Source organism: Symphalangus syndactylus, chromosome 8 (assembly GCF_028878055.3).
Source record: "Symphalangus syndactylus isolate Jambi chromosome 8, NHGRI_mSymSyn1-v2.1_pri, whole genome shotgun sequence".
Lineage (NCBI taxonomy): Eukaryota > Metazoa > Chordata > Mammalia > Primates > Hylobatidae > Symphalangus > Symphalangus syndactylus.
In genome coordinates, this window is record NC_072430.2 from 59,881,303 (window position 1) to 59,906,795 (window position 25,493).

The 25,493-nt window shown below is 38.5% G+C and overlaps 1 protein-coding gene across 2 annotated transcripts; it reads right to left on the bottom strand.

Annotated features, from left to right (window-relative positions):
• Window positions 1-1,365: 1,365 nt before the first annotated feature.
• NAA30 (N-alpha-acetyltransferase 30, NatC catalytic subunit) lies at window positions 1,366-24,984 on the bottom strand. 2 transcript variants are annotated; one of them, XM_055289261.2, is made up of 6 exons: window positions 24,830-24,973; window positions 23,604-23,832; window positions 22,566-23,340; window positions 17,187-17,310; window positions 14,181-14,236; window positions 1,366-4,743 (listed from the first exon to the last, which is right to left on the bottom strand). In XM_055289261.2, exons 3-6 carry the CDS (start codon window positions 23,337-23,339, stop codon window positions 4,606-4,608), a joined length of 1,092 nt encoding a protein of 363 aa, XP_055145236.1. In that variant the 5' UTR covers window position 23,340; window positions 23,604-23,832; window positions 24,830-24,973; the 3' UTR covers window positions 1,366-4,605. The 2 variants fall into 2 exon arrangements, with proteins under 2 accessions (XP_055145236.1, XP_055145237.1); XM_055289262.2 differs by lacking the exons at window positions 1,366-4,743; window positions 14,181-14,236 and adding an exon at window positions 16,714-16,837 and having other exon boundaries at window positions 24,830-24,984.
• Between the last annotated feature and the right edge of the window lie 509 nt (window positions 24,985-25,493).

Consider the following 25,493-nt stretch of genomic DNA (forward strand, 5'->3'; position numbering starts at 1 on the left):
CTTCCATTTTATCTTTCAACCTATACAAACACTCCCTTCCTGTTATTACTGCTTATCTAAAGTTCTGCTGTCCAATACAGTAGCCACAAGCCATATGTGGCTAACTTTGATTAAAATTACAAATTCAGCTCAATCATCCCAGCCATACTTCAGGGGCTCAGTAGCTACATGTGACTAGTAACTACCATACTGGGGAGTGAAAAGGACACATCTATCCTTACATAAAGTGTGACTGGACAGTAGTGATCTAAAGTGTAGCAGTGCCATATGCTTATGAGATTTTTTTTAAAACTTTTTAAAAGTTGCTTATAAAAAGAATATCATAGGCTGGGCGTGGTGGCTCACGCCTGTAATTACAACACTTTGGGAGGCCGAGGCGGGCAGATCACTTGAGGTCAGGAGTTCGAGACCAGCCTGGCCAACATGGTGAAACCGTCTCTACTAAGAATACAAGAAATTGGCTAGGTGTGGTGGCATGCACCTGTAGTCCCAGCAACTCGGGAGGCTGAGGCACAAGAATTGCTTGAACCCAGGGGGCAGAGGTTGCAGTGAGCCAAGATTGTGCCACCGCACTCCAGCCCGGGCAACAGAGTGAGACTCTGTCTCAAAAAATAAATCTAACACCTCTGGGCTACAGGTTAATACTGATCTGTGTTCATGGTGTGAAAAAATGGTATCTTCTGGTTCTTATTTAGACATTTAGACTGAATTTATGAAGTATTTCGAGTTCCACATAAGGCCCAAATAAAACAAACTCAGACACTTTTACAGCATTACTATAAAGAATAATGTAAAGATCTGGCATGCATGATAAAAGTAATTTAGCAGTTAAATGATTAAAACAGATGATTTCATCCTTCCACTAAAATCCGAAAATCTTGACATATAGAAGTATTCACAGCTATTTAAAGCTCCTCACAAGACAGGGACAAAAGGCTCTTTAGATATTGCCCTATTTTACTTTGGTGTCTTACCAAGGGTGGGACGGGGTGCGGGGGGAACATTACAGAGTGGCAGTGTACAGACAAAAACGTAAATTAAAACTGTCTTAGAAATAAACTGCTATGAAACAGACTAAAAAGATAAACTTTTGACTGAACACATGGAAAATGTACTGATATCTGACATATGAGTTGACTAACTGAATACTGTTAGGAAAATCAAGTTCATGTTATTTTCAAATTTACTTTGTCAGAACACACAACAGTGATGACAATTATGTAATACTTCTTCCCCGTAACTCTTAGATGAAAGGCAGGAAGTAGGAAACAATATATTGTTTGTTGCTGTTTTACTTAGTAGGTAAAAGCAAAACAACCCAATCATAAAATGCACACAGCTGTATCTAAAAGAAAAATGCAAACACAACTTAACCATACTTTATTTGACTGCATCTTATTTAGACAGCTTGCACATTTCAAATCCCATTAAATCTCTCTCCAAAAGGATATGGGACAATAGAAGAAAATTATGCAGCAATATCCAGTCAAACAGCAGTCCAATATTTTGAGATACACGTGATATTTTATAGATACTCAACTCATATCTGACGTCAATATAATTTATGGTTATGTTTTTACAAACCTGAAAGCCCTGTAACATTACAGCACTCATTTTAGTGATGTCATGGTGCACTGAAAAGTAACTCTGATGCACTACCAATTTGATTTTATCTATACTCCTGAAAAGTGATGAACTTCATGATTTTTAGACACCATAATAAATATACACATCGAGTCTTAGACATGTCAGCCAGTACCATAACACAGGGCAAGGTAAAGTTAAAACATGAAAAACAAACTGCTTTACATAGATTTGTCAAGCAAGTGGGAACGGTAATTTGGGAAAAAGGCAGAAAATATTAAAATCGATTTTTTATTTTTTCTTATTTTGCTGGTTTCAACTTCAAAAACTACTGTCTGGTTTCTGATCTGTGGACTTTGCTAAAGTAGTTTCATCCCAATGTACAGGAAATACAGGAAATTACAATCAGCCCACACATCAAAAATGATAGCATACCCGTTAGCTTCTTCAATACTAACATATATAGCTTCATGGTAGCATGTATAAAAATGTTCAGCAGTACCAACTGCCAAACCAGTGTCAGTGGGTAGTACAGTCAGTCCTAAAGAGGCAGCACCCCATTAAAAGAAAGTTGCACCTATTTTGCTCAGTTTTAGCCAAGTGAACCCATGCTACCAATTTCAGATAGAATTGTTTTAAGCTTATTTAAGAAAAACAGCAGCCTATTATCAAAAAGTAAATTACTGTTTGAGGCTACTTCAACCTGAATGGAGTCTTTCAGTGTTGGTGCTAGGTTTTCATGCTAGAGGTTAAAATTTTAATCTAGTTAAGTAAAAATTTTTTTGCATACCCAATTAAAGACATAAGGCATACACTGACATTCAACATACACCAAACAATATGGCAACCATCTGACTTTTTAGTCACACAGTTAACGTCATGTTTACAAACACCCAACCAGTTCAGTCAATTCAGCAATTTTGGAGGAAAAGATCAGTATGATGGTTTAATTGACAATCTGGCAAAAACACTAAAATGGTTGAACCAATGACCTACCATCTATCTAGTTTACAACCATCTCCATTAGTGATTCAAGCAAATATATGCTCATCAACCATTATGTATCAACCAGCAAGTCAAATATAAAGAAGTGAAATAAAATTTGATGACATAAATATGTTTTAGTTCAATTTCCTTCATATTAAATAACAAAAGCATCACTGTGGTTGGTATTCTTCTAAATGCTAGTGCCTAAATGAAGTTTGACCAAAAACATACTGAAAGGCTGAGTACTGTGTGGTTACCATATTTTTATTATAACTAGTATTGTATTCTGCCCATTACACTTTCAAGAGCAATATAAAATGGAAAACACTTTCTTTAAAAATAAAGAACTATAAATAATCCCACCAGCAGAAAGTTTTTATTTTCAAATATAAATTGTGTATCTTTATTTTTAAAGTATTTGTTACTATGTTCACTTTCAAAACACTATACTGAGCAAAGAGCAGCTTTCCTTTAAAAAAAAAAAAAAAAAAAAGCAACAAACTTTCCTGAAAAGGGGCCTTTACCAACTGTTAATGGAGGTAGGGTTTTTAAAAATACAGTAATTAGAGCCACAAAATATATTCCAAACCAAATACTAGAGCAGAAGTAGAGCATATTCAAATGAAAACAACAACAGATTCCTACAGTTTTCACAGAAAATGAATCTTTTTTCTTATGGGTACCTAGGTTTTCCAGTTAAATTATCTATCACAGGTTTACTGACTCAATTGAAAGCAATTAACTTTAAAATTTGTTACATTGCACTGATTGGCCAAAACACAATGTAACTAATAAACATGGTGGCTGTTAAGAAAACCCACAGAACTCATTCCAAAAAAGATTTTCATTTCCCCCTTTTGTTTTTCTGGCAGAAGAAAAGCAAAGCTCCCCCAAGAATTTGCTCATACAAGTGAAAATAAAATAAAGCAGCTTAAAATGGATACAATGCACCTTGAAATTTATTTCCAAGACCAAGAACCTAAAGTGAAGCATTTTAAGAAATGAAAGCAATGTGAATCCAAATCAAGTGGGAAAAACAAATTCAGCTACTTTGTAAAAGCTGTTCTTCGCAGCGTAGCAGTAATTTTGATTAAATAAAATCATATCAATTTACACTAATTTTCTATTCTTTTCCAAAACTTCCCTTACTCTCAAAAGAAAAAGTGCATCTAAAACCCAGCAATTCCCGGCTCCATCAACTTTTCTTATCTCTTTTGAGCCATTTCTCAATTTTCCAAGTAGATTCAACTTGTTACTATAAGGAAAAAGGGACTTCTAAAGTAAAGCATTCTTTCATTCACCTGAAAAAAGTATCCAAATTATAAAAATCTGAAATAATTTATCAAATTTAGAATTTAAATAAAAACAAAAGTTTGCTTGCAAAGGCCTTAAAGAAAAGGAAAAGATAGCATGCATTCAAAAACTAGAGATGAAGACAAATATACTTATCTACACAGGCACTGGCAGACAAAATTTAATTGTTACCTTTACTCATTGTAAGACATACCCCACCCTACATTTTTTTCATTCACTAATCACTGAGGTACCAATATTCAAGAATGGAAAATTTAATATTGAAAAAATAAAACCTAAAACTGAAGCGTCTCCCTCACCCCCTTCAGAAAGCTAGGGCAGGTTTCGTGTAAAATGTTAGTATACTTAGAGACTTTTACAATCCACATTGGCTTTTTTAAGGAACAAAAATTATGTTCCACTTACTGGTTCTGTGATAAAATGATCACTGTGTAAATAACATTGTCAGCAGACTTTGCAAATGAACACATAAATCTTGGCTATCAACTGGCACATCTTGTTGGTACCAAAAGAACTCCTGAAGTTTAAAACAATCTTTTAATTCAGAACAAATGCGCCATGCCAAAGTGCAACAAATATTGTGCGACACTCAATGAGACACTGACAGGTAAGAGCTGCATGGAAATTACTAAATCCACCTGCAAAGCAATTCTGTACAAATTGCATTGCATGCAAAGGTCGATTCTGTGTGGATGAAAGTTGTTCCTTGATGTCAGTTTCTCAACGCAGCCACAGTTTAAGTCGCAGTGCATCAACTCCATTTAAATAGTATCTGAACAGCCTCTTATCTCGAACAAAACCAAGATTTTCATAAAGTTTCAAAGCGGACTTATTTGTTATTTCGGTTTCCAAAACAACCTTCAAAGAAATGAGAAAAAAAACTAAGTTATAATTACGTAATTTAAAAAATAATTTGCCAAGTAAACAATTTTTTAAAAATCATACATTATTTTAAAAATTGACAGTGAAAACAATAAATAATATACAGAAAGAACTCAAAAACAGTCATCAAAATTGTAATATTATATTTGGGTCAAGGGCTTGGAGGACCACTGCAGATTTATCTTCTGTTCTACTGATTTGTGTGATGTTTGAAATGTTTAGCAATGAGAGTATGTTTTATACTAAAACAAAGATTAATTATTTCCCTCTGGGGAAAGGTAAAATGACTAAAGATGAAAATAAAATCAACAATCAAAAGTGCTGGTTTATTTCCTTAAAATAATAAGCTATATTATTATAAGCAGCTATTCAGATTGACTTCCAACTTCCGTATTTTCATTAATATGTCATTTATTCTGGCAATAACTACCATATTTGTCTGGAGTCCAGACCAGAGTCTGCAAACTACAGACTTTGGGCCAAATGTGCCTGCTGTCTGTTTTGTAAATAAAGTTTTAGTCAAACAGCCATGTTTATTTGTTTACATGATGTCTGTGGCGGCTTTCTCAATACAAGGGCAGAGCTGAGCAGTTGCCACAAAGACCTATGGTCCACAAAGCCTAAAATAATTACTAGTGGGCCTTTTACCAAGAAAGTTTGCTGATTCCAGACAAGGGGTATTCAAAATGTTACAGTGTGTCATAATCACCTGAAGGGCCTGTTAAAATAGATTGCTGAGCCCCACCCTCACAGTTTATGAGTACGTTTGCAGTAGGACACAAGAATCTGCATTTTTAATATTTTTAAATTGCTAGATGATGATGTTGCTGCTGGTCAAGGGACCACATTTTGAGAACCACTGGTCTAGATAGCAAAGCTTAACAGAGGAACATATAGTATTAACTTTCATTTAAGTCTTTTGAAATGTTACTGAGCCAGTGGCCCTGAAAATGAATAACTGGTATTTTTGAAAACTGCGATTTTATTTTTACCTCCCTCTAACACCCTCTACCCCATCTTCCCAACTTTTACACACATAGCTCTATTTGCCTTTTCAATTGATTCTCAACTTATTTCATTGAGAACTATCAACACAGTGAGCCACAGTTACTGTTGGGTGTCATAATCTTCAAGTGTTTGGAGTGGGTGGGGGGGAAATGGCAAAGTATAATTAAACAAAGGCCCAAGTCTCTTCCTGTTCTTTCTCAAGCTATCAAAAAGTCTGACAAGAATGCAAACAACTGATGCAAATAATAGAGAAAAGACAGTACCTCAACTTATATCCAAAATTGAACTCATAATCTGCTCTTCCTCCTCAATTCCATATCTCAGTAAACAGTATCACCCCCCACCACACCAATGCCTCAAACCTGAAACCCAGGAGTCATCTTTGAACCTCATTCCTCTACAACCACCTATATGCATCCAAGCACTGATTATTGTCAATTCTCCCTCTTAAATCTCTAAATGGTCCTCTTCTTTCTATGCTCGATATACCACAGTCCAAGCTGCCACCAACTCTCACTATAATTACAAGAGCCTCCTAACTCAAGAGGTCTCCCATTCTCTATAGAGTTAGGGTGATGCTCTTGTTAATTCTCTACTTAAAACCGTTTACTGATTCCCTCTTGTCCTCAAGAGAAAGTCCACAATCTAAAAATAGTATCAAGAGACATAAAAAGTCCATCAATATATTGGCCTCAGCTTTGCTTTAGGTCTCTCTCTTCTTGCTTTCCATGCTCAACACTGAATTTTCAGTTTCTGAAACCCACCATGATCTTTCTCCCACCTTAGACCATTCAAATAAACTGTTTTCTGTCTGGAAGAATGCTATTCCTATCCTCCTCTCTTTTGGCCCTACCTTGTCACTTCCAGATTGGGTACAGTGCCCCTTTCCTTTTATATCACCCAGCAACATTCTGCACTGTTCCTATGACACATTCTTATTCAACATTTGATGAGTGGTATGTCATCTCTCCTAGCTGATAAGCCCAACAACAGCAGGGACCAATGCTAAATCTAAACCTTTAAAAGATCTAAAATGAAGTAATTAACAGTTCAGGATTAAGAAAATATGCTCCTAAGAAAACCTAAAATAAAAGTTGCACAGCAAACAAATTGGTTTAAGATAAGTAAACGTCAATTTCTGTCTGCACTTAAAAAAACACAATTTGGCTGGGTTTGGTGGCTCATGTCTATAATCCCAGCACTTTGGGAGGTCAAGGCAGATCACCCGAGCCCAGGAGTTTGAGAGCAGGCTAGGCAACGTGGTGAAAGCCCACGTCTAAAAAACCTTAAAAATTAGCCAGGTGTGGTGGTGTGTGCCTATAGTCTCAGCTACTTGGAGGGGCAGAGGTGGGAGGATCACTTGAGCCCAGGGGATTGAGGCTGCAGTGAGCTGTGAGTGCACCACTGCACTCTAGCCTGAGCGACAGAGCGAGACTCTGTCTCAAAAAGCAAATTAAAATACTCACTCATACACACACACACAATTAAATTTCTAGTAACGTATGTCATACTAGGGTCTGTAACACCACAGTCTGGTCAACAAAATTTTTAGTTTTTAACAATTCTCTTGGATAATTCCTGCAATTGTTATTAGGTCCAGCACCTAATTATAGCTAACATGTTAAATCAAAGCAATTTAATATGAGAAACACTAAAGTCATAACAACTCAAAACTTGGAATTGATTTCACATAAATAAAAAGTGACAATTTTAAAATACGACAGCTAATATTTATTGGAGCTGCACTATGTGCAATGTAAAGCATTCTACATGTATTATTAGCCTTATTTTCACAATAACCCTATGAAATTGATGTGGTTATCCATTTTACAGATGAATAAAACTCAAGGCCACCAATAGAGCAAGGACAGAACAGAGTCCAATTATGAACTAAAGCTTAATAGTAACTACTCTACTGTACCTCCCCATTATTTCCCAAAGTAAAGCAAAGCAGTGACTGGGAAATCTAACCTACTTAAGACAAGATGAAAGGGATTTTAAGTCCACTGTCATTAATATTTAGCAATCTAAAATATTCCAAACACATCTGAGGCTACCACCACTACACAAATACACACTTAAAGTGTGGTTAAGAACTGAGTTCAAGTTTGTTTGCATCCTAATATATTAATGAAATGAAGCTCAATTACATAGAAAAAAAATTACACCAAGGTCTAACCTAGTCAAAATGTAAAGATTCTCCTGGCATACTCATATTTTCTAAACAAAGAGATTCTTTCTTCAGAAAATTATTTGACACAACAGAAAAATGCCAGGATAAAGTAACTAATTTTTAATTTTTAAATTCTTATAAACACATTAAAAGAATATCTGGATTTATATTAGAAATTCACCATAAAATGAGGTTATTTTGGTCCTAAAGAAACTTGACAGAGTTGAATTCTACTTAACAGAGAAAAAAAATTACAGTGAAATTCCACCAATCCTCTTAGCAATAGTAACAGACATTATCAGGATAAGCCAAACCATTACAAAATATTACTGTTTAAGACAGTTTAATACTGTAGGCTGGAAGCTCCTGGAGGGCAGGCTTGTTCACTGCTAGAACTTTAACACTACCATACTGTCTGGCACCTAGAAGCCCTTCCACTGCTATCTGCTGAATGAACAAACAGTACTGCCCTTCACAACATCTCTTTAAGATCAAAATTAACATCATGTTGCATAGACAAAGAGAAAGACCAGAAAAAGTTAAATGGCCTGCCTACAATCAATCACACAACTGCCAAGTGACAGAAGATAAATATGGAAACCAGTCTTCTCATACTCAGATATTAGGCCAAACTATTCACCCAAAATCCTTGCAGCTTAACTAACCCCATTGTATTCTGTTCTTTACCTTGCAGCCTCTATCACATAGCAAAATGTTTCCAGTGAAACTAAAGATGTTTTATATATATACATATATATAATTAGTAAATACATAATAAACATAATAAATATAGTCTAATTAAAAAGATAAAAAGTAATCTTTTATAATGGGGGAAAAAGAATGACTGTACCTTTTCTAAGCTGGACTTTTCTAACTTAGAAAAGTATAAGTTATTTCAAAAAGTAACTTAGATCTCCTTGGCTCCTAATAATCTAATTTAGTCATTAGTGCTAATGTGATCTATTTTATTCTTTTAATTGTACAAAATAGAGTCAGCTACTATATTATCTAAAATTTACCAAAATGTCTTTTGCATTATCTTTATATTGCTAGAAATAAGTAGCATTAAGTAGGTCAAGCAAATCAGGTTGTAGGGAAAGTCATGGGTTTGAATAGCAGATTGTAAACAGTCTGCCACAAGTTACAAAGCATACTATTTACAGAAGAAACTGTCTAGCAAAAATAAATGTAGGCAACAATAAAAGAATGGAAAGAAAACACCAAACTGGATGTGTGATACTGTTTGGCTGTGTCTCCACCCAAATCTCATCCTGAATTCCCATGTGCTGTGGGAGGGACTCGGTGGGAGGTAACTGAATCATGGGGCAAGTTATTCCCGTGCTGTTCTCATGAGTGAATTAAATCTTGCGAGATCCAATGGTTTTAAAAAGAGGAATTCTCCTGCACAAGCTCTTTTCTCTTTGCCTGCCACCATCCACGTAAGATGTGACTTGCTCCTCCTTGCCTTCTGCCATGATTTAGAGGCTTCCCCTCAGGTATGTCTTTATCAGCAATGTGAAAACGGACTAATACAACATGCTAGAAAGGTAGGTAGTGAACTTTCTTCTTCTGTTTCCCAAGGTTTCTGTAATGTTCATTACGGTTTTTCAATGGAAAAAATGTCTTTAATGTAAATAAGCAAAAATTAGATGACATGACTTTCAACTAAAAATATTTTAAGATACTATAAATTTAAATTCCAATAAGAAATCCTAATTCCAATGTATTCTGATCAGTTATCTCTGGCTATTCATATTCACAGTAATCGACCCAAAAACTCTATGTGTGTGCGTGTGTGTGTGTGCGTGTGTGTGTGTGTGTGTGTGTGACGAAGTCTTGCTCTGTCCCCCAGGCTGGAGTGCAATGGCGCGATCTCGGCTCACTGCAACCTCCGCCTCCTGGGTTCAAGTGATTCTCCTGCCTCAGCCTCCCCAGTAGCTGCGATCACAGGCACGCACCACCACACCTGGCTAATTTCTATATATTTTTAATAGAGACGGGGTTTCACCAAATTGGCCAAGCTGGGCTCGAACTCCTGACCTCGTGATCCACCCACCTTGGCCTCCCAAAGTGCCGGGATTACAGGCGTGAGACACCGTGCCCAGCCTAAAACTCTAAAAACAAATGAACAAAAAAACAAAACAAAACAAAATCTTGAAGTTTTCAGAAATTAAGATTTTAAGGATATCAATGGCTTAAAAATTGAGGCACTATTCATCATACTGATACTGATCAATCACCTGCTCATATTCTAATTTACTTCAGGAAAAAAAGTACATAAATGTAAATGGCCACCAAGTAGGTTGATTTTAGGTACACAGATCCTATTTTAAAATCTACATCATAGAAAACTCATTCATTCTATATGTATTTATATTATTCTTTCTTCTATTGTGAAATATGAACTTGAGATACTTGTCCTAGCCACTACACATCTGGCAGCCAGAGCATGTAGGGGGTGTAAACAAATTTAAGCCACATCAGTATTTCTTACTCATGAAGTAACAAATCCACTTGTTTCTTTTTTGATACTATAATTTTTTAGTCAGCTCCAAATACATAGATAATGAAAAAAAATTTTTAGCTATACTGTTTTAACATATGTCTAATTCTGATATGAAAAGTTGGGAAACTTACAGTAAGACAAAATGAAAACATCAATTAGACTAGGAACAGTGCAGCATTATTTGGAGAAAAACTATCTACCTTTCAATTCTGTGATTACTAATAACTCTGGCTGAATACTCTGAGCTTAAAATGACTAGTGACAACAAAGAACAATATAAACATGGCTCAAGGTCACAAATTCTGTAAACAGAATAGAAAGTAAAAATTGTCTGACGTGCACAGTAAGGTTTCACAGAGACTTCCAAATGTATCTTTTTTTTTTTTTGGCCGTGGAGCACAGTAAGGTTTCACGGACATTTCCAAATGTATCTCTTTCTTTATGAGAATCTCACTCTGTCTCCCAGGCTGGAGAACAGCCGTACAATCTTGGCTCACTGCAGCCTCCGCCTCTCGGGTTCAAGCGATTCTCCTGCCTCAGCCTCCCGAGTAGCTGGGACTATAGGCATGTGCCACCATGCCCAGCTAATTTTTGTATTTTTAGTAGAGACGGGGTTTCACCATGTCAGCCAGGCTGATCTCAAACTCCTGACCTCAAGTGATCTGCCAGCCTTGGACTCCCAAAGTGCTGGGATTACAGGCATGAGCCACAGTGCCTGGCCAAATGTACCTCTATTAAAATGTTCACAGATTTTAAAATCTCTATCTTTGTAAGAATTTTAAAAATAGCAGAATAACCTAAGTAGTAGAAAATCTAATTTAAAACTCTTCTCAAATGTCTTTCACAGATTTTCAGATAATTTGCCAAAATTTCTAAACCCTTTAAAAGGAAGGTTTGTCTAAATTAATGAAAGTGAAAGCACATGTTTATTTGCCTTTTCATTAATCACTGTATTTTTGGAGATTTATCATTTCAAAGGCATTTTAACAACTTGGTTAACCCTGAAGATGTCTTTAAAAAAAAATCCTACTATGAACAAAAATAAGACAATTGGTGTTTTTAGAAAGCTTACAGAAAATTCAGAGAGAAAGACAAGTTAACAACAATACAAGTCAAAATTAAAAAGTGATTAAACGAGAGAGGGGTACAAACATCATGCTGGAAGCGCAGAACTGATCATTCAAAAAATATTTATGAAGCAGGTACTCTATCACAAATGTCACACTATACACTAAGAATACAGCAACAAACAAGAGAAGGCATCTCTGTCCTACATTGTGCTAAGGCACTGAACAAGTGAAATTAAGTGCAATAAATATTACAAAAAGAGTAGCAAAAATAACAGAAAAGTGCAATGGATTCTGTCCAGAAGGATCAAGAAAAACTTAAAGGAGTTGTTGGTATTTGAATTGAGTCTTTAAAGTATTTTAACAAGCAAAGGACAACCAAATACCTACCAGATCTTATAAAGAGTAAACAAGAGTTCATATGGCAAATTATTCGATCTGAATAATGCTGGACCCAGATAAGCAAAATTTTTATACCAAGAAAAAGTCATCTAATTCAGAGACAGAGGCATTCACAAACTGCAAAAACCATCCACTTAAAATCATACAAAAGGAAAAAGTTCACAAAGCTATCCCTGATGTCAGCCTAAAGATTAAGTAATATTCATTGTTTCAAAAGAAAAAATGAATGAATCAGCATTAGCTTTTTAGGCTGGAAATGAAGTTTTTCTACCATAAAATATATCATTAATTTAGAATTTAACCTTGAGACCAAAACAACAAAAATCTTCATATCATTCCTGACATCTTTCAATGAAAAGCCAACACTATCCAAACCTTTGAACAGTTAAACAAAACAGTTAAACAAAAGCACATAGCCTGCCTCACAAGTAGTAACTTAGGATAGCAAGTAGGATAACTCAGAAAAGGTTTAATCATAGGAAACATAATACTCTCTGCTCTTAACACCCCTGTTCACTGGATCTGCGGAAGATCAAAACATGATCTATTACCCCAAAGATTTCTCCAAGCTGTTAAGCAACTTTTGTGAAACCTGACTTTTCTCGATGAGCTGACAAGCAGTGTGGCTATGGTCCAAACACAGACCTATACTCGTGAACATATCTGATCCAATTCTCTCCTCAAAATTTCATTTACCAGTCATGTAAAGCTTTGGCTACTGCACCTTTTGCATTTTAATATTAAAAGCTGTGAACAATGTTGAGATCCTTCAACACCTGTGAATTATTTCTTTGGAGTAAAATTAGATATTTTTAAATCCCAGGATGACTTCACTGTGCCACCCAGTATGTCTGTAGGCCTTCTCATATAATCACTACTTAGAGTGGATCTGTCAGAATAGAGCATAATGTGAACAAGAAGCCTGAGAATGCTCAGCAGTAAATCTCTGTATTCTAACATGGAAATGCATTCATGAGATATTGTTAAAAGAAAAAAGCAATTATTATTGCTAATAATTATTGAGTAAGAATTACTTCATTTGTATTTTTAAAAACCATATATTTGCACATAGGTGTGTTTAAAAAATGAGAGAAAGCATTTCAAACAGTTAACAGTAGCAAAAGGCCAGGAGCAACGGCTCATGCCTGTAATCACAACACTTTCAGAGGCTGAGGTGGAAGGATCACCTGAGGCCAGAAGCTGGAGTGGTCTCCAGCTGGACAACATAGCAAGACTCCCATCTCTACAAAAACAAAAAAAAACAAAAAAACAAAACCCACAAAAACAAACAACGAAAAACAGTAGCTATCAATGGAAAGATGGATAAAGAGTTGAAAAGCATGAGAATGGTAGAAGGGGCTTTGTTAACAAAAACGCATAATATATCATATATGCTGACTGTGTATAAATTTTGTACCAAAACACTCCATTTCTTTTAAGTCACTAAAACAAATTATTTATTAAGGTCAACCTTTTGAAAAAAGTTACCCAATTTCACGTATTTTGAGAATTCTCTAAGGCACATCTGACCTCTAATAATAAAGACAATTGCTACTTCTATTACTCATAAAAGTACTAGCACAACTTTGCTCCTCCTTAGTCACCACTGCTATATTAAAGACATCTATACTTCTCTAGTTTATACTTGTTCCCTTCCACTCTGTGCAACAGTAAATGTTAACATTCCCAATATTTATCAAGCACCTACTATATGTAGAAACACAGTGCAGCAGGATACAAAGAAATATCTGCCATCAGACCTTACAAACAAGCTGAAGAGAGAAAATGCTCTTATGTTAATGTGCAGATAGCTGTACTCTTAAAAAGTGGTTGTCTTCCCCCTAGCCAACACTGTCATTATTTAATTCTGAAAAGATTATTTTCAAGTGTGAAATGTCCTCCATATAGACTGATAGTTTCCCATTGTTAGAAACTAAGGCCAGTATGTAAGCAAATTATAACAGAGTCTGTAATAAGAGCTATCTTAAATAACTGATAAAGCCTCTGAATACCAAAATTGTGTACTGAAAATGTCTAAGATTCCACCCACACATTTTGAAGAAATTTTAGCTCCATTTTAAAATTTGTTCTAGGTCAAAAATTCATGTGTTTTTAAATGGAATATAATTTTCCCCACAAGCTGCATTTGTATTGTAACACTGCAATGAAATCTGCAATAAATTATAAAATATTTATAAAAAATACTCAGTAAGAATAATGCCCAGATAAAAAGTATTAAACATTTTTAAAGACTTACCTCATCACAGTCTCCCTCAACCATGGCATATATAGCTTTCTTAACCAAGTTAGTACCTAGAATACAGATCTGAGTATTAATGAAGGAAAAATGTATTTCTTAAAGATAACCCAAATTATAATATTCATAAGCACAGCAATGTCAAATGCTAGTTTCTATCTTGAATCCAGATACACAGATTATCTCAAATTAAATGGGAAAAATTTTAGCTATAAGCTAAGAGAAGCCAACAGAACCTATACATAACAGTATGTTTCCTCTTGAAACACCTATCTCCCAATATACTCCTTTTTCTCAGACATAATTATTTGCCACAAGCAGGAGTTTGTTCTATTGTGTTTGAAAGTAGTAGGAAAGGGAAAGAGAAAAAGACAAGATATGGTATGGCCAGAACAACCCAAGAACTCCCCGTGAGTTGGCCAGAACTTACTGCATGACCCGAGCTGATCTCACCAAAGATCCTCCAAACTCCCCTGGACACAAGGCACAAGACAACCTCATCAGAACTGCTGTTACCCACAGTAGGTTCCTATAAACTTTACAGTGAGCACGATGAAGTCTGGCAAGTCTGGCACTCCCAATGATGTCAGTGGTGTGTCTGTAAATGTCTAGCAAAATGTATCCTAGTTTAGGGTCAAATATAATTGGCATATTAAAAGGGAAAAAATTTGCCAAATCTGATTTTAAGAGCAGACAGACAAATTTTATTTAAAAACTCTTAGGCTGGGCGCAGTGGTTCATGCCTGTAATCCCAGCACTTTGGGAAGCCAAGGCAGGCGGATCACATGAGGCCAAGAGTCCAAGACCAGCCTGGCCAACATGGTGAAATCCCATCTCTATTAAAAATACAAAAAACTGGCCGGGCATGGTGGCTCACGCCTGTAATCCCAGCATTTTGGAGGCCAAGGTCATGGCAAAACCCCATCTCTATTAAAAATACAAAAAACTGGCTATGTGCAGTGGCTCAGCCTATAATCCCAGCACTTTGGGAGGCTAAGGTGGGCGGATCACCGGAGGTCAGGAGTTCAAGACCAGCCTGGCCAACATGACGAAACTCCATCTCTACTAAAAAATAAAAAATTAGCCAGGCATGGTGGCGGGTGCCTGTAATCCCAGCTACTCGGGAGGCGGAGGCAGGAAAATCACTTGAACACAGGAGGCGGAGGTTGCAGTGAGTCGAGATCGCGCCACTGCACTCCAACCTGGGCGATAGAGTGAGACTCTATCTCAAAAAATAAAATAAAATAAGATAAAATAAATTAGCCAGGTGTGGTGGTGTGTGCCTGTAGTCCCAGATGCTTGGGAGGCTGACGCACAAGAATTGCTTGAATCTGGGTGCTAGAGGTTGCAGTGAGCCGGGATCACGCCACTGCACTCCAGCCTGGGCGATACAGCAAGACTCTGTCCCAAAAATAATAAAATAAAATTAAAAACTCTTAATTTTCAAACCATGCATACAAGTGTGCATGCATTTTATGGCCCAAAGTATGTCTGAAGGCCAGGATGCAACCCTAAAGCCACTGGTTTCTGCCCTCCAAACTAGCCAAACAATTGGCTATAATTTATCATGAGTCCTAATCAGTGCTTTTTAATGCATCAAAGTCTCAAACTTAGTCCATAAAACAAGCCCAATTCATTAAAAATCCTAGTGGAAAGCTGTAACACTGCAATAAAGTTGGCTAAACCTAACATATTAAGTAAACCTATTTACAGTTACTTCTCATGATACCTAGGACTGTGTGAGAGTCTTAGGTTGGACAATAACACTTAATAGTTTTTAAAAAACATAAAAGCGAAAAAACTGCTAATGATTAAATACTGGTACAGGTATTAACCTTTTTTTATGAATACTCAGCTAAAGCACATCACAAAATTTGACATGCTTAGACAAATGCTTGTCTACCCAATCCTCCATTGTGAACAAAGAGCCACTAGGTCCTAGAGACTAGAAGAGTGATTTTTTGAAACGAAGTCTTGCTCTGTCACCCAGGCTAGAGTCCAATGGCATGCTCACTGCAACTTCCGCCTCCCGGGTTCAAGCGATTCTCCTGCCTCAGCCTCCTGAGTAGCTGAGATTACAGGTGCCCACCATCACACCCAGCTAATTTTTGTATTTTTAGTAGAGACAGGGTTTCGCCATTTGCCCAGGCTGGTCTTGAACTCCTGACCTAGTGACTCACCTGCCTTGGCCTCCCAAAGTGCTGGGATTATAGGCATGAGCGACCGCACCTGGCACCCGGCGGCCTATTGAGTTTTATGGCGTTATTTAAATGACAGAAGTTATCTAACCCAGTCATAGAAGAGTGGTTCTTAATCAGGCTTACATCACAGTCACCTAGGGAAGCTTCAGCCCCACCTCTGACAAGACAAACAAGAGTCTCAAGGTGAGGGGCCCAAATACGTATTTTTAAACCACCCACATGATTCTAATGATCATTATAAAGCATGAGTGTAAGATTAACTACACATGTCAGGAAAAGTAGACCCAACAAAAAATTAAGTTTGAGAATTATAAGAAACAATCAATTCTCACCTCCTGATCTTTCCTGAATTGCAATATATGGTTGATGACTAGCACCAAGTAATGGTAACAATTTGTCCATAATTTTGGCTTGATTGAGGTCCACTTAACCCAAATACAGACAAGTGCTTGAAGGCTGGGATGAAGGACCATCATAATGTAATTGTAAATTGCAGTATTTCTTGTGGTACTTAGTATAATGCAAAGCATTTTGAATGTGATTAAAAAAAAATCTGCAGGTGAAAGCTGATGATCGGCTACTTGTTAAAAAGAAAAACTGTCAAACAAAACATTAATAAAGAAAAAAACTCATTTTAAGAACTTTTTAAAAATACCATTTTGAAATTAAAAATTAAAAACCACCTTAATTTTCTTCCCATAGTTTCTTTCATTTCTACATACTTACATTTAAGTCTTTTATTTCAAAACACAACAAAAATGAGAATAGCTTAGGCATTCTTTCCATAAAATAGTATTTTTCTTACCAATGCCATTTCTCCTGTATTTGGAATCCACGGCTAACATGGCTATATAACCTCTGCGGAACATCTTTTTGTGCATATCCAACTTGCAAACGATGGCACCTACACACTCCTCCCCTACCATGGCCTTAAAAATAAACAAACAGTTATGAAGAATACATTGCCATCAGGTACTGCACAATTATCCAGAGAAAACAATAACCAACCATTGGTAAGCATTTTTGACAGGGGAATGGGAACTCTTGCAAGACAGCAGTCACAGAAGTTTCAGAAATCTAAATCTCCTAACTCCTTTAAATGTTCTAGTGTTAAAATTTCTCAATATTCTTTAGAACATGAATTTTTTATGCTTACTATTAAAGTCTAGGGAAAAAAAAACAAGATTCCACAAGGTAAACATTCAAGTACTTTGTAAGATTACATATGAGGTGCTTATAATCACAATTATTTGCAACAAAGACCTGCCTAAGGTTCTGGAAGGGGAAATACGCAAAAAAAAAAAAAAAAAAAAAAAAAAATTATTATAAAGCAAAAGTCTATTCATTAGGACATAAAATATTGTAAAACTTGCCCATCAGCAGAATTTAAAGTTAAATATATTCAGTTAAATTTAGTAATAACGGCCAGGTGCTGTGGCTCACGCCTGTAAACCCAGCACCTTGAGAGGCAGGGGCAGGCAGATTGCTTGAGCTCAGGGGTTTGAGATCAGCCTGGGCAACATGGCAAAACCCTGTCTCCACCAAAAATACATAAATTAGCCGGGTGTGGTGGCATGCACCTGTAGTTCCAGCTACTTGGAAAGCTGAGATAGGAGGATGGCTTGAGCCGGGGAGGCAGAGGCTACAGTGAGCTGAGATTGTGCCACTGCACTCCAGCCTAGGTGACAGAGTGAGACCCCATCTCAATAAAAGAAAAAAATAAATTTAATAATAAAGTTTTACTGAAAGCCAGATATAATACATATTTACACCTGAATGGTAGATTTTGATCAGGAAAAAAAAATTAAAAATTTTTAGAAAAAGCAGTTTATAAGGTATTGCTTAGATCATACCCAAGAGGTTTTTGTTAATATATGTAAATGTAGCATAGTCTCATTTTCAGGATACTCCTGACAGTGTGGATAACTGTCATAAAGCTCTCAGAATATTTATAGTCCAAAGTCAAAGCTTTATGTTAAAAGCTTTAATTTTACAGAAATTTCTATTTTAATAAAAATGTACAGCTTTCTAGAGTATTAAAAGCTACATGTTAAAGTCTAATCATCCCCCATTTTCATTAAGATTTCTAGTGTTACCATTGAAAATGTTTTTCAAAAATTCCAATGCTGATAAAAAGTTCTAGTGGCCGGGCACGGTGGCTCACGCTTGTAATCCCAGCACTTTGGGAGGCCGAGGCGGGCGGATCACGAGGTCAGGAGATGGAGACCACGGTGAAACTCCGTCTCTACTAAAAAAAAAAAAATACAAAAAATTAGCCGGGCATGGTGGCGGGCACCTGTAGTCCCAGCTACTCGGAGAGGCTGAGGCGGGAGAATGGCGTGAACCTGGGAGGCGGAGCTTGCAGTGAGTCGAGGTTGTGCCACTGCACTCCAGCCTGGGCGACAGAGCGAGACTCCGTCTCGGGCGGGGGGGAAAAAAAAAGTTCTAGTAACACAGTATTTCTGGTAAACATAAACAGGGCAATATCTCCAACTGTTTAAATAATGTGTCAGTAAGAAGTCTGTTTTCCATAAATTAACGTTCCAGAAGAAACTATTTCAACAAAAGCAGAAATTAGTTAAAAAATTAGTAAGTAACGTCCAATTTATAATTAATACATATTTTAAATTTGTGACTTTTTTAGTCTGTCATTCTGTAAATTGATTAAAAGGCCTTTTTTTAACTGTGGAGAAATCTTTTAGGCAAGATAATTCTAATCCATTTCATGCAAACCTAAACTAGGTCGGAAAAATCCTTTTGAAGGAATATGAAATTCAACAACCCACGCTAATTCATTTCTGGTTTATCACACATTCCAAAACTATTTTGGGTCAATAAACCTCTGAAATTGTTATTTCTATTTTTTTCCCTCACAATACATCAATCTTTTAAAAAATTTTTTTAAACAAAGACCTGAAGTATGCACAAAAATTGCCTTGAACAACTCTGAAAGCTTTTTCTGATTTGAAACTCACTTCAAATATATGTATGTATATACAGACACGTATAAATACATACACATGCATGAAATTATCACAGACCAAATGGTATATTTAAAAGGGCCAGAAAAAATTTTGGCCTGACCTCGTAAGCCAGGCTTATGTGAAATGAAAACCTGTATTAGATCGATGATATAAACCTCAGAATAGCTACACCTTATATAAAACTATCCAAAAATGAGGAAAAATTAAAACCATTACACACAATACAACTGGACAGTACTTTCAATCTGAACAGGAATTTCAAACAAATCTTTGTCCTGTGAGCATGGAATAAGCAAACAAAATACTGTATTAGTTTCATTCTTAAGACCTGATTTCTTCCTAATTTAGAATCTGTAGGAGCAAAAATCAAGCTGTATACATCATCTAAAAAGCCCAATATATCATACACCATTACGATATTAGTACTGAAGAAGATCAATGCTATATTTTTTTTTTTCCTGATAAACTACTCATGAATATATGGTACATTTACAGGAATCATTAAATTGCTTGTCAATTTTTCCAAATAAATGCTCTGCGTATACATTTGGAATTCATGCTATTAAATGTATTTTTTCAAGGATGGGAACTGAAAAATCCCTGGCAAGATTAAGACTTAACACTACAAGGCCAAAGGGTTGTCAGTCTACAAAACTATGAAAAAAATAAAGTGAGAGATTCCCAAATTCTAGAACACTACAAATAGAAAACTGGAGGAAGCCAAAAAGTTAAATTTAGAACAAATAAAGAGAAGTACTATGTTACACTGCTGAGAGTAAGTTTAAGAACTTCAAAAAGATACCAACAACTGAAAATGTTACTATGAAAACAGGTAAAGATAAAATGGTTAAGTACAGAGTAACTGAAAGTGTCTCACATTTGTCCTTTTTTTTTTTTTTTCCATCTTTTACAATTAGGAAGAATCATAATAAGCTATCATTTTTATTAGTCAATCAAATATTGGCAATTTTGTAAGGTTCAACCCCATATATTCCATTGACCCATTACAGGTTATCCACGGAAAACGGAACATTTTGGAGGTTTCTAATCTCTTGAGATTGATGTAAGGGCAACTGTCCCTTGGTGAAGATAACTTGGTGACACAATAATCTTCACTAAATGGATAAAGGGTATGTCATTTTTCAGGTTCTTATTTGTTAACATAATGAGAGGCCAGGAGAACTGGGTTCTAGCTTTACCCTTCCATAGTAAGTATCTGGAGACTGAAACATTTTAAGTCACTTTGGTTCTTAACTTTTTTCAATCAAAAAACAAAACAGAACAAAACCTAAGTTGGCTAGATTATCTCTAGGATACCTTTCAGTTCTAAAAGGATATATTTAAAATAAACAGACATTTACGCATTTGTATTTTTTAAAAAATAGTTCCTTCCTATGGGAAACTTAAATTTAAAAGTATGCCAAGATAAAGGCTTCAGTTCTAAATGGCCTGGTTGTTTTTTAACTACTGTTTTATTATTGTTTAATACCTCTGGATTCATACTTGCACCAGTAAATCTATAGGTCAACCACTTGTGCATATCGCAATTTCTAGATATTCAGAATATTAAACAAACTTCAGCTACTAAAGGCTAACATACACATAAGCTGGTGAACTGGGAGGGTTCTACATGAAATCAAATCTAAAGTTTACTAATATTGTTGACCAGAGTCTAAAATAGCAGACAAGTTGAGAGAGGCTTAGGTAAATATCAGGACTCAAAAGTTGACTAAATATCATATACACGACTATTTCCTGGAATTGACAGAAAAACATCTATTTCAATTTGAAATGTGACTCAATCATCTACTTCTGTGGGTTAACTTACAACTAAATCTACAATTTTTAGCAATTACAGTGGCATTTGATATGACATTTATAATAGTGCTATAAATCATTTTCTCATATTCATTGACATAGACATGTCTTAGAACTATTCTGATACAATGCTTAGAATACTGAAAGAGCAGTTTTCAAGAATATAAAGTAGTACCCACAGTTTTAACAAATGTACTGAATTCAAGTTTAAGCAAAGTTAAGACAGAAAATAGAACTACCATTATCTACAATACCCAGGTTACATTTTCAAATTATCACCAAGCTAGAGAATCAAAAAGATAAGTATTGTCAAAATACCTTGCAGGGAATTACCAAGTGAAACTAAGCCAATGCTAAAACATTAAGTAATGGTGGCTTTTCCCTTCACGTATTGTAAAATACTCCTTAAAAGGATGTCATCTTTCTGTAGTAAAATTCAACAGAAACAATATGCTTGTGAGCACATGATACAAAGCATACACTTGCAGTCAACATTTAAGTTAAAGGGTTCATACAGACTGAAATGGGTCAATATTATTGTGAAGAAATTACTGGTACTGCCAATACTATGTTAATTTTTAAAAACTGTCCAAAAGTCTTTCACTTACGTGTAATATTATTGTCAATTATACTCTACACAAGCCAGTGTTACTAGTGTTTGGCCACATCTACAACCAGTTTCTTAAATTAAAAAAAAAATCATATCGGTAACAATTTCACACTTAAGTTTTCTACATTCCACAAAAGGGTATTTTGTTCAAGTTTCAGGAGTCTTTCAGCCACCAGAAGTGTTAGTAGCGCTTTCTGGAATGGAGTACCAGAAAGCAGGCTGGCTACAACTGTTAATTGTCCAGTTGAAGTAAAGGGAAACATCTCCATAATTACTGAAAATGCTTGTAAGATTTAATTCTCCAATATGACCACACCAAGTTTGCTGACATTCACGTTCACCAAAACATGTTTATGCATACACTCTTCCCTGATTATGGCTGTAATTGAGAGACTAATAAGGCCTGTATCTGAACAGAACCATGTTCAAATTAAATGACTGTAAAGTGTTTGAGGATGCGGGCAGGTAATTAAAGACGGTTAAACACGATTATAATCTAATGTAAACAAGACACAAGACCCCCACCCCAGTGAAACACGCCACCATACAGGCTTGCTGCAGTTACACTAGTATCACGTTAACCCGAATCACGAAGTCTTACCTTCAAAACAATTTCATTAAATAACTAGGAATGTGTACAGCACTTGACATCACATAACGTACTACAATACGCAGCAGGAGATATCCACTGCCACACTCTGGGCCCTCACTCCCTGCCCCGCACAGTCTGGATCACTGCTGGGTTCACCCTCTTTTTATTCTATCCACTTACCAAGAAGCACAGCTGTGGCCAGTTGTGGATAAAATATCTATAGGTATAAATGGAGTAGGGTTCGGACAGATCTTTGGTGATCAGTCTCATGATATCGGGCATTTGTAGCTCGGATTCATATCGGACATATCGTATCGTCCGATCCTCCCCAGGCTCAACCTCCCTGCCCGAAGGGCTTCTTAAGCTGCAGTCGGCGGTCAGGGACGAAGACAGCAGCCGCACCTGCTCGTCTTCCTCCTCCTCCTCCTCCTGCTCGGTGCCCTCGGCCAGTCCATTGCGGGCCGCCGCGGGATCGCTCGCCGCCGCTGCCTCCGCCGGGCTGGGGACCGCAGTTCTTGCATTATTAGAGAGGGAGTGAGGGGGCCTCTCGCCCGAGTGTACCCCGGCTCCTTTTGTTGCAGTCGCTCTGGGGCCTCCGTCAGGGGTGGCCGTGGTCGCGGCCACCTCTGCTATGCTCAGGACCTTGCTCTTGAGGGAGGCGGCCGCCCGGAGGTGCCGCAGTTCGGGGCTAATCAATCCGTTGAGCTGCTGCTGCTCCTGCGGTGGCTGAGGGCAGCGGAGGCACGGATGCCCCTTGGCCGCCACCGTCGCCGACTCTCCGCCCGCCGGGCTCCTGCTGCCGCCGCCTTCGTGCTCTTCGTCGTCCTCCTCGTCCTCGCTGCAGCAGGCGAGGGCGGCCCCCGCCGGGAAGGGACAGCGGGGCTCGACCGCCGCCGGGGCCGGAGGTGCTGGTGGTGGGAGGAGGCTGCTAGGCCCAGGCGGTACCTCCGCCATCCTAGAAGCGACACAGACCGAGAGGGGAGGCCATGAAACCCGGCCGAGGAGCGCGGAGAACAGGGTGCGCCGGATGGGGGGCGGCCGAGGTGGGGGGAACAAAGGCACAAACCGTCCCTCACGGAGCTGCCCCCCCAATTCCGCGCCACCCCCCCGCTCTTCAGCGCCGCCCAGCTGCTCAGCCGGCCACTGTCCCCGTCCGCCCGGGCCCACCCGCCAGCCCTGTCACTCGCGGCCCCTCCCTGTCCCCTCCTCGCGGCTCACCCCGCACGGGTCCCCGCCGCCGCTGCCGCCACTCCTCTTCCTCAGCCACCGCCGCCGCCTCCTTCGCAGCCGCAGCAGCCTCCACAGCCGCCAAGGTTCTCACTCAGCCGCCGTCGCCGTAAAGCGCCTCGGCTGTTACCCCGGGTAAAGTTTCCTGGGCCTGGCTTTACGACACTTCCCTGCCTGCCGGCTGCCCGGGCCAAGAGAGAGGGGCGTGGAGGGAGATGACCTGTGGAGGGGCGGGGACAAAGGTGTCTCCTGCGGGCTGTGGGGAAGGGCGCGTGCTAGTGGGTGGGGCTGTGGGGCCGGGAAGTTGCAGAGGGCTTTGGAGTCACAGGCTTCCAAACCCTCTTCCTCGGTTTAGGGGCGCCTCAACCTGCGGTGCTTGCCACGCGGGGCCGGGGAGGGATGGACCAGGCAGGCGCTCCCTGCTCAAAGTCTACTGCGCACTCGGAGCTGTAGCGAATCTCGCCAGTTCGGGGCCTGTGGAACCAGCCGTTTACAAGTCACCTAAAAATGCCTTTTTAAAGCTGTACAGCGTTTAATGTTTGCCCTGACCAGGGGCAAGGAGGATCGGGGAGGAGCGATTAAAAATGGAGCAAATCAGGGAAGCCGACCGAAAAGGAAAGGAAGATTTGAGCTGTGAAAATATGGGGATGGCTGTCGAAACGTGGTGGTTTGCAGTGTGAATTAAGTTCAGCTGGCCCTTGCCACTTTGAGGCAAGGGAGCCGGCCTTCTTCCTCTCCCTCTTTACTCTGCACCTGGCGCCCAGTAAAATTGGAGGCAAAAGTGACTGACAGGTGTTGGGCAATTGCTAGCACACCTGGGGGAGGGTTAGAGCGAGATGGTGAAAAAGAGTGACCAGGGCTAAGAAGCACAGTCCTAAACTTGTGACACAAATAGGTTAGGAAGCACTGGTAAACAGGTGGCCTGATACTCCCAAGGGATCTGCCTATCGAGTGCAAAGGGGATAGAACTTGAGCTTGTGGCTGGGCTCCTTCTGCTCTAGTCCACAACTGACTCCCGGCAGGTCTGAGCTGAGACAGGTAGTGTAACTCAACTCGCTCACTGAACAAATTCGGTTTTGTTAAAAAACTAATTTATAGAGCTGGTCTGGTGTGCCGCAGATGGACGTTTTCAATATATAATTCCATGACGGAACACGTTTGCAACTTTTTGCCGTAATCTAAACTCTGTATGTATAAAATAACTTTATTATGCTCACAGATTCTGTGCCTCTGAAATCCAGACAGAGCACAACTGGGATGGCTTTTCTCTACTCCATTATGAGTAGGGCTTCAACTGGAAGACTCCAAGGCTGAGGAGTAGAATTATTTGAAAACTTCACTTTCACCGCTGGTGGTTGATGCAGGATAAAGGCTGGAGGCCTCAGTTCTAATCCATGTAGACGTCTCCCGGTGGTCTTTTAGCATTGATTGGTTTGGGCTTTGTCACAGCCTGGTGGCTGGGTTCCAACGGCAAGTATGGTGCGAGAAAGTCAATCAGAAGCGTATTACCCATTATGACCTAGCCTTAGAAGTCATGTAGTCTCTAGGCAGGTGCGGTGCCTCACACCTGTAATCCTGGCATTTTGGGAGGCTGGGGCTGGAGGATCTCTTGAGGCCAGGAGTTCGAGACCAACCTGGCCAACACAGTGAAACCTCATTTCTGCCGAAAAATACAAAAATTAGCCGGGCGTGGTAGCTCACGCCTGTAGTCCCAGCTACTCAGGAGGCTGAGGAGAATCACTTGAACCTGGGAGGCAGAGGTTGCAGTAAGCCAAGATTGCGCCACTGCACTCCAGCCTAGGCAACACAGGGAGACTCCCTCTGAAGAAAAAGAAACAAAAAACAAGTTATGTAGTGTCAGTTCTGCTGCATTGTATCTAG

Bases quoted from the DNA above. Each gene is read 5' to 3' on its own strand.
- NAA30 (XM_055289261.2), bottom strand. From the start codon at position 23,339: ATGGCGGAGGTACCGCCTGGGCCTAGCAGCCTCCTCCCACCACCAGCA. The intron at 17,311-22,565 runs GTAAGTGGATAG...TTTATTTTTAAG, and splicing joins GGCCACAGCTGTGCTTCTTG to GCCATGGTAGGGGAGGAGTG. The intron at 4,744-14,180 runs GTAAGTCTTTAA...ATTTCTTTGAAG, and splicing joins TTGAGGGAGACTGTGATGAG to GTTGTTTTGGAAACCGAAAT.